General features: G+C 40.8%; 2 protein-coding genes across 2 annotated transcripts in view; both read left to right on the forward strand.

Moving 5' to 3' along the window:
- The first annotated feature begins 4,976 nt into the window (after nt 1-4,976).
- On the forward strand, nt 4,977-7,911 carry LOC109951812 (protocadherin alpha-3-like). The gene is made up of 2 exons (XM_020586513.1): nt 4,977-7,461; nt 7,900-7,911. The coding sequence occupies exons 1-2, from the start codon at nt 5,098-5,100 to the stop codon at nt 7,909-7,911; spliced, it is 2,376 nt and encodes a 791-aa protein (XP_020442169.1). The 5' UTR covers nt 4,977-5,097.
- Nucleotides 7,912-8,199: 288 nt separating this feature from the next.
- LOC109951813 (protocadherin beta-8-like) overlaps nt 8,200-10,088 on the forward strand; it is an 8,490-nt gene continuing 6,601 nt past the window's right edge. The window contains exon 1 of the mRNA XM_020586514.1: nt 8,200-9,425. Within this exon, the coding sequence (XP_020442170.1) occupies nt 8,362-9,425 (1,064 nt within the window). The 5' untranslated portion in view covers nt 8,200-8,361. The remainder of the gene's footprint in view (nt 9,426-10,088) is intronic.

The raw sequence follows: 10,088 nt of genomic DNA on the forward strand, positions 1-10,088 counted from the left end.
GCTCCCTGACAGGAGGAGGACGTCTGACGAGGTAGGGAACTTTAAATCAGTCTTTTAGTTTTACATTGTTTTATTTGGGTTTTGACTTGTGTTATTGAAGACACATTTTCATCTTCTATAGGTCACTTAACCTGGTTAATAGTGTGAAATACTCAATATGGTCGAGATGTGCAGGCTTTCCCTGTTTGCAGTTTGCTGTTGTACCATTGCTGTTCACTTGGAGGCTTTGATGAAGTTAATTGCATGTCATATTTTCATGTACTTAGTTGTTGGCTGGTCAAGTACCATTGGCTGTGCGTAATGTTATGCATTGAGAGATGCCCAAAATAAACTAGAACTGACTGATTTCAGAATCTAATCTAATCTAATTTGCCAAGTCAATGCATCTGCGCTCCATTACTACCCCCACCATATTCAGCAACACAGGGCTCACTGGAACAGTACGGTAACTTGGAAGTAATATTGTAAGTGCTAATACATAAACTTAAAATGCAGTGATAATGTATATCACCAAATGAAGCTGAGCGGAAGTAAAGTAAGTTGCGATAGCTGTCCATGGTGCTGAACCTGAGTCCTCTACATCAAATATATTCATAAACAGTGAACATTGTATCAAACTATTTACCGAGTTTATTTCACTGTTTAAATTGAAACCGCTTGGTCTCTATGAAAACATTGTCAGGTGCTATTCAGGACCTTATCAAAATTTTGAGAAGCTTTCCTTTTGAACTCTATTAAACTGAAGTGTTGTGCGAACAATGAGCAATCACAATAGTTATTTTCATTTTGCTGACCTCTTTGACACTCTTTTAAAAAAAAAACACAAAAATTCATCATTTAGTTAAAGTGCTGCTGGGATTTTATTTCATGCAGTGAGAATTTATGTCGCGTGGTGTCAGTGTAAGAGAAAAGAAAAGAAGCACGACAGGAGCTGGTCGTCATGACATGTTGGGTCCACCTCTGTACAGAACCCTCAACGCGGTATTGTCGCAGTCATTGTTGAGCTAACAACTACCATTTTTAATCATCTATTTGTCGTTATGCTTATTCTCGCAGGAAGAAGGTGAATATTTTTACGAATGGAAGACTTGGACTTGGTCATATAAGGCATTTATTGTTTTTGTGAATGATTACTGATGAGGTCGCGTTTAACCATGGAACAAAGAACATACGAGAGAGGAATGGCAAGAGGATGTTTGTTCGGGTGCTCGGTTGTTGTGCTGCTGTGGAGTGTGGCTTCGGCTCAATTACGATATTCAATCTCTGAGGACGTTAACGAAGGAACTGTGGTTGGAAATATAGCAAAAGACCTGGGATTAGATAAAAACACACTGAAAGACAGGAAGTATCGCGTTGTTTCTAGTAATGCGGATCCTCTTTTCTATGTAAATCAGAATGATGGTATCCTGTATGTGAGCAGAAAGATTGACAGAGAAGAGGTGTGCGCACAGAGCAGTACGTGTTTAATAAATCTGAAAACAGTGCTGGAAAACCCACTAGAAGTTCACTATGTGGCGGTGGAGGTGCTGGACATAAATGACCATTCTCCCAGTTTCCCAGATAAAGACAAAACGTTGGAGATTTCAGAGTCGGTACTTCCTGGAGTGCGAATTCCGCTACCACCCGCCCGAGATCCAGATGGCGTTCTTTTCTCCATTCAGCAGTATAAACTAAGCCCAAATGATAATTTTCGCTTGGAAGTTAAGGATAAAGGAGAAGACGGTAAAATACCTGTTTTGGTTGTGCAAAAAGCTTTAGACAGAGAAGCAGTAGGGAGTCACACCTTGGTGCTGACGGCACTAGATGGGGGAAAACCCCCGAAATCTGGTGACGTGAATATTTTAGTGAATGTCTTGGATATTAATGATAATGCACCTGTATTCTCTCAAGAGGTTTACTCCGTCATGCTCAACGAAAATGCTCCACTAGGTACAACAGTCCTACAAGTGAATGCGACTGATCTGGATGATGGTGTGAACGGAGATGTAATGTATTCTTTTAGCAGTATTGTTAATAGTAAGTTATTAAATCTTTTTGACATTAATCAATCGACAGGTGAAATAATCGTGAAAGGTGTAATAGACTATGAACAGAAGGATAAATATGAAATTGAAATTCAAGCATCAGATAAAGGTTTAGCTCCTCTATCGACACAAAAAAGTGTAATTATTAAAATTGTTGACGTGAATGACAATGCACCTGAGATTGAAGTTACCTCATTTTCCAGCTCGATCCCTGAAGACTCCAGACCTGGAACCACAGTTGCTCTGATCAGTGTAAATGATTTGGACTCTGGACTTAATGGAAAAGTTATTTGCTCCATAGAAGAGGATGTTCCTTTTGTTTTATCACCTTCCATACAAGACAAAATGTTTTCATTAGTAACCAAATCTCCTCTGGACAGAGAGAAACAGTCACATTATGATTTGACAATAACTGCAAAAGACGCTGGTCAACCTCCATTATCAAGTGAAAAGACAATAAGCGTTGTGGTGTCAGATGTGAATGACAACACTCCAGAGTTTTTACTGAGTCCCTATACTTTCTATGTCACTGAGAATAATGAGCCAGGAGCCTCTGTGTTTTTGGTTAAAGCTTCTGATCGAGATGAGAATGAGAATGCGCACATTTCCTATCATATTGTCAGGGATGTAAGGGAAGGTAATAAAATGGCTTCATTTCTAAACATTAACTCTGAGAATGGAGACATTGTGGCGCTAAAGAGTTTTGACTTTGAAACAGTGAAAACGTTCCAGTTCCACGTTGTGGCCACAGATTCTGGAACTCCGTCACTGAGCAGCAACGTCACAGTCAACGTGTTCATCCTGGATCAGAACGACACCCCTCCAGTCATCCTGTATCCACTCAGCTCCAACGGGTCTGCTGAAGGTGTGGAGGAGATCCCCCGCAATGTGAACGCAGGACACTTGGTGACTAAAGTCAGAGCCTATGACCCTGATATAGGATATAACGGCTGGTTGCTCTTCTCACTGCAGGAACATACTGACCACAGTCTCTTTGGTTTGGACCGCTACACAGGACAGATCAGGACACTTCGCTCATTCACTGAGACAGACGAGGCTGAGCACAAACTGGTCATACTGGTAAAAGACAATGGCAACGTGTCCCTCTCAGCAACAGCTACTGTGGTTGTCAAGCTTGTGGAGCCCAAAGAGGCTTTTGCAGCTTCTGATGTTAAAAGTGCAGCAAAAAAAGATGATGAGGACACTAATGTGACTTTTTACCTGATGATAACTTTGGGCTCAGTGTCTGTACTTTTCCTCATCAGTATCATCGTGCTGATCGCGATGCAGTGCTCCAAATCCACAGACTATACTTCTAAATATCTACAAGAGGCTAATTATGACGGGACACTGTGTCACAGCATCCAGTACAGATCTGGAGACAAACGGTACATGTTAGTTGGACCCAGGATGAGTACAGGATCTACTATAGTCCCGGGCAGCCACGCGAACACACTAGTGCTCCCTGACAGGAGGAGGATATCTGAGGAGGTAAGATCAGTAGATTGAGTCTCTTTCCTTTAAATTTTTGTAGCCTAATTTTGTTAAAATAACATGAGCTCAGATTTATACATTTACAAACTCTCAAGTTAGATTTTCATGCATCTATCATACATATTAAATATTTTACAGCTTGTTGAATCAACACTATTGAATTGCTTTGTGGCAAATTCTCTTACAAGACAACTGGGAAGGGACTGTGTTTCTACAATCATTAGACTTCTCTTTTGCATATAACATAAAACTGACTTTAAAACCATCTAGTTAGCTCCCTTCTGTTAAAATATTACATTGTATTGATACTGATGGGAAAAGTGGTTGTGGGAATAGGTAAATGAAGTTTATCAGTGTGATTTACTTTGGGTAAATTTCGATATCAGCAAGATGCAGATGTGCACTGATGGTGCTGATAAGGACTATGGCTGTGCCTCCTCTAGCTACATCACAGTTTCTGATGATTAGTGCCCACTGATAGGACAGATGGTTGGACTATCTCCTGCTTCTTTACCTTTAATTTGACTCACACTTTGCCTATTTTCAAATTGACATGTTATTGAACATTAGAACACATGAATAAGCTGGAACCTAACTTTGATCCCCACTGCACCCCCAGATGAGTTCAACCAAGAGGGTCCAGGAGAGATAAGGTTTATCAGCAACTGCATTCTTATTCATTTGAAACAATTTATAATGTAAAGCAATGCTTAACTAATGCAGGAGTCATGATGATTTCATATATAAATTACTTAAATCATAAATTCCAAATTGCACAACATAAATTCCTTTCACTCATTCCTTCATTAACATCACTTAACTAATGATCCATTAAGTGTGGACTATTCACAGAAACTCATACTGAGTCGAACGGTTGTTAATGGAAGCAAAAAACAATCATGATATACTGTAACTTGCATAGATCCATGCAGTGGCTTGTCACGAGTCGTGCACTCATTCATTATGACTTCAGTACCTGATATGCACCGTTTCCATACAGTGTTTTTTATCCATCTTCATTTGCTGTGTGTCTCAAAATGTGTTTGGCTGAGTGAGCGCGGATTGTCGCTGTCCGCGGTGCTGAAACGGTTCCCAGCCCCTCATTTTCTTTATTGTTATTATTATTACTTCAACATCTGACTCTCTCATTTGAAGCATCCATAAGATAAGGTATGAGTTACTGGGTGGACAGGCATGTTTGTGCCATTTGAGCTTTGCAATGGGAATATGTAGGCCGCTTTGCTTCGTTAACTTTTTGTCACCACCTTTATATAGTTCGTGTTATTTCATGTGCAGTACTGCACTGTTGTTCTCGAGCACTTGGTGTCAGTATAATGACAAATAATACTTCCACGTGCTTTCGTCATAACCACTAGACCCATCCCCTTTTTCTCAAACCACCACTGACATTACATTTTACGTGCCAGCGGCTTGAAACCCCAGTTTCGTTAGAAAGAATCCAAATGCTCTGTTGGAAAATGATTTGTTTATAACCGGATGAGATCAGGGGGTTTTATGTCAGTATACGCGCTTAGCACTTTGGAAGCTGTTTTTGTTTTAATTGTTTCATCTTCACATAATGGAACAAAGAGCACGACAGACCTGGAGAGAGCAGACAAAGTGGATTGTTCACATGATGATTTTGGTTACGTTTTGGAGCAGAGCTGCAGCACAAGTCAGATATGCGATCTCCGAGGAAGTGAGAGAAGGAACCGCTGTTGGAAATATTGCGAAGGATTTAGGTCTTGATAAAATCACACTGAAAGAAAGGGGGTACCGTATTGTCTACGGCTCGACAGAACCTCCTTTTCGACTTAATAATGACGACGGCAACTTGTATGTGAACCGGAAAATTGACAGAGAGGAAGTGTGCGACCGGAACAAGGTTTGTGTAATCGACTTAAAAACTGTGTTAGAAAACCCACTGCAGGTCCACTATGTAGCAGTAGAGATTCTGGATGTGAACGACCACTCACCAAGCTTCCCCGAAAATGAAAAGATGTTAGAGATCTCAGAATCTGCATTGCCAGGAGCAAGATTTCAGTTACAAGCTGCACGTGATGCTGATAGTGGTTCATTATCAGTTCAGCTGTATAAACTCAGTCATAATGAACATTTTCGTTTGGAGGTAAAAGATCGTGGCGAGGACCGTAAAACCCCTAGTTTAGTTCTTCAAAAGCCACTTGATAGAGAAACCGTGATGACCCATGTGTTACTTCTGACAGCCATTGATGGAGGTAAACCTCCACGGTCCGGAAACATGACAATAATTGTTGACGTTTCTGATGTTAATGATAACCCCCCAGTTTTCACCCAGGATTCCTATAATGTAGAACTAAAGGAAAATTCTGCGGTTGGCACGACTGTTATCCAAGTTAATGCAACAGATGTAGATGGAGGTTCAAATGGTGAAGTTGTGTATTCCTTTGGTAATGACGTGGATGCACGAGTACGTACACGTTTTGATTTAAATCCAGTGACAGGGGTCATTACTGTGGCAGGGAATATAGATTTTGAAGAGAGAAGTAGATATGAAATCGATATCCAGGCATCAGATAAGGGTGCAGCTACGCTCACCACAGACAAAACCGTGATTATAAATATTGTTGACCTGAACGACAACGCACCGGAGATTGAAGTAACGTCTTTCTCACACGCGCTCCGGGAAGATTCAAAACCTGGAACCACAGTTGCGTTGATCAGTGTTAAAGATTCAGACTCTGGTCTTAATGGAAAGGTGATGTGTTACATAAGCCAAGGTCTTCCTTTTCTGCTCACTCCATCGCTACAAAATAGCATGTATACTATAGCAACAAAAATGCTTTTGGATCGGGAGCACCAATCGCAATATAATATAACAATTATTGCCAAAGACGCAGGCGAACCACCGTTAACGTCAGAGAAAACAATAAATATAGTTGTGTCAGATGTGAATGACAACAGCCCAGAGTTTTCACAGAAACCATATACTTTTTATATAAGTGAGAATAACAACCCAGGAGCGACTATTTTCTCATTAACAGCCAGTGATCGTGACGAAGACAATAATGCTCATATTTCCTACCAGATTTTAAGAAATAGGGGAGGAGAAAACCCGCTTACGTCCTCATTGAACGTCAACTCAGAAAACGGAGACATTGTGGCGCTAAAGAGTTTTGACTTTGAAACAGTGAAAACGTTCCAGTTCCACGTTGTGGCCACAGATTCTGGAACTCCGTCACTGAGCAGCAACGTCACAGTCAACGTGTTCATCCTGGATCAGAACGACACCCCTCCAGTCATCCTGTATCCACTCAGCTCCAACGGGTCTGCTGAAGGTGTGGAGGAGATCCCCCGCAATGTGAACGCAGGACACTTGGTGACTAAAGTCAGAGCCTATGACCCTGATATAGGATATAACGGCTGGTTGCTCTTCTCACTGCAGGAACATACTGACCACAGTCTCTTTGGTTTGGACCGCTACACAGGACAGATCAGGACACTTCGCTCATTCACTGAGACAGACGAGGCTGAGCACAAACTGGTCATACTGGTAAAAGACAATGGCAACGTGTCCCTCTCAGCAACAGCTACTGTGGTTGTCAAGCTTGTGGAGCCCAAAGAGGCTTTTGCAGCTTCTGATGTTAAAAGTGCAGCAAAAAAAGATGATGAGGACACTAATGTGACTTTTTACCTGATGATAACTTTGGGCTCAGTGTCTGTACTTTTCCTCATCAGTATCATCGTGCTGATCGCGATGCAGTGCTCCAAATCCACAGACTATACTTCTAAATATCTACAAGAGGCTAATTATGACGGGACACTGTGTCACAGCATCCAGTACAGATCTGGAGACAAACGGTACATGTTAGTTGGACCCAGGATGAGTACAGGATCTACTATAGTCCCGGGCAGCCACGCAAATACACTAGTGCTCCCTGACAGGAGGAGGATATCTGAGGAGGTAAGATATTTTAACAGTAGAGCTGATTTTGATGTACATGGTTTGTGGGTAATGGATGGTTAGAGTATGTTTTGGGTAAAAATACCTTTCTATTTTATTTTTCCTGACTGAAGCTGGGAAGTTTCACTGTCCATGCTGCTAATTTCCTGACAAGAATTTAAGATCATTTATGGACGCCACAACTGCCCTGCTTTTCTTAAAGACATCAATGTTTATGCTTGGTATTTTTGAACGTTTCGATTACAGCATTCCCACACATTTGTTGTAAAACGTTTTGATAATAACTTTACATTTTCAAAGTTTCAAACTATAAATTACTCGATTATGCGTTTATTTGAGCATGACGCACTTGCTATGAAAATTCTGTATTTATTTTTTGATTAATGATTACATCATAGGTAGCTCTACAATGTATGGTGTGATCTTTGTTGTTAAAAGTTAAAGAACTAAACTCTAATGGTTTTATTGGTTGTGCCTAAAATGAAAACAAAAGGACCAAGGCTCCAATATGTGACAAATCCATTACCGTCAGTCAAGAACTCATATGCGTTTAATCTGAATTTGAAGACATATATCGTCTGCACATTTCAAGACTGTTTTTGAATTGCTTAAACACTAGTACAGTCTGTGTGAACAGCATTTTCAACACTTGGTGTCAGTGTAGTTAAGTGATTGTGTGCATCTGTCTAGCAACCTACGTCACGAGCGATTTTTGGATCGAGCCCGTGCACTTATCTCCAACACTTGAGCGAACGATCGGGACTGGCAGCAACGAGTGCGTTTTAATATTATTCCTTTGTTGTTATAAGATACATTGGAAATCATTCAGGACAACGATGCACTAAAACCATTTAATGATACAAGGTATTTTATGGACTGTATTTTTGACATCTTTGAGTGATGGAACAAAGAGGACGCAAAGAATGGAGGGCGCGACAGTGTTGGTTCACCTTTGTGGTTGTGTTTGACGTTTTATGGAGCGGAGCCTATGCACAGATCAGATATTCCATATCCGAGGAGGTTCAAGATGGAACTGTCGTCGGGAATATAGCTAAGGATCTGGGACTAGACAAGAGTGCACTCAAAGACAGAGGATATCGCATTGTAGCAGGCTCAACTGAACCCCTGTTTCAAGTGAATCAACATGACGGTATCCTCTATGTGAAAGGAAGAATAGACAGGGAGGAGGTGTGCGAACGCAGCAGTCCATGTATGATCAGTTTGAAAACCGTGCTAGAAAACCCACTGGAGATCCATTATGTGTCAGTGGAAATAGCTGATATAAATGATCACTCGCCTGATTTTCCAGAGAAAGAGAAGAGGCTTGAGATTTCCGAGTCGGCTCTAGCAGGAGCGAGATTTCAACTACAGACTGCGCGCGACCCCGATATAGGCCAGTTCTCCATTCAGCAATATAAACTCAGCCACAGTGAATATTTTAGGGTTGAAGTCAAGGATAGAGGAGAAGACCGTAAAGTACCATTCTTAGTTCTGCAGAAGCAGCTGGACAGAGAAACAGCTGGGAAACACAAGTTACGTCTAACAGCTATTGATGGAGGAAAACCTGCGAAGTCTGGTGATACAGAAGTAATTGTGGATGTGCTTGATGTTAATGATAACTCACCTGTGTTCACTAAAGAGTTGTATTCAGTCACTATAAGAGAAAACGTGCCAGTGGGCACTGTGGTAATTCAGGTAAATGCAACTGATTTGGATCAGGGTGCAAACTGCGAGATAATATATTCATTTGGTAAAGAAGTTGATTCAAAATTAATGGATCTCTTTGGTATTGATGCAAACACTGGTGAAATTCAAGTAAAAGGTCCGATAGATTTTGAGAAAAGTAAAAGTTATGAAATTGACATTCAGGCGTCTGATAAAGGACCAGTTCCTCTAACATCTGACAGAAGTGTTTTGATAACTGTTACTGATGTTAATGATAATGCACCTGAGATAGAAGTGACATCATTTTCTAGCTCTATTAAGGAGGATTCAAAAATAGGAACTACGGTGGCCCTCATTAGTGTCAGTGATTTAGATTCCGGAATTAATGGTAAAGTTGTTTGCACAATAAAGGAAGATGGTCCTTTTACGTTATCTCCTTCATTACAACAAAACATGTACGCTGTTGTAACCAGGTCACATTTGGACAGGGAATATATTTCTCAATACGATGTCACAATTGTTGCAAAAGATGCAGGTGACCCTGTCTTTTTAACTGAAGAAACTATAAGCGTTGTTGTTTCAGATGTGAATGACAATAGTCCAGAGTTTTTGATAAGTCCCTATACATTTTATATCACAGAAAATAACAGCCCCGGAGCGTCAGTATTTACAGTGAAAGCCTCTGATTGTGATGAAAGTAAGAATGCGATCATTTCATATCATATTTTGAGAAATGGAAATGTGGATAGCAAATTTTCCTCGTTTTTAAACATTAACTCTGAGAATGGAGACATTGTGGCGCTAAAGAGTTTTGACTTTGAAACAGTGAAAACGTTCCAGTTCCACGTTGTGGCCACAGATTCTGGAACTCCGTCACTGAGCAGCAACGTCACAGTCAACGTGTTCATCCTGGATCAGAACGACACCCCTCCAGTCATCCTGTATCCACTCAGCTCCAACGG

The sequence above is a fragment of the Monopterus albus genome, unplaced genomic scaffold (genome assembly GCF_001952655.1).
Source record: "Monopterus albus unplaced genomic scaffold, M_albus_1.0 scaffold411.1, whole genome shotgun sequence".
Lineage (NCBI taxonomy): Eukaryota > Metazoa > Chordata > Actinopteri > Synbranchiformes > Synbranchidae > Monopterus > Monopterus albus.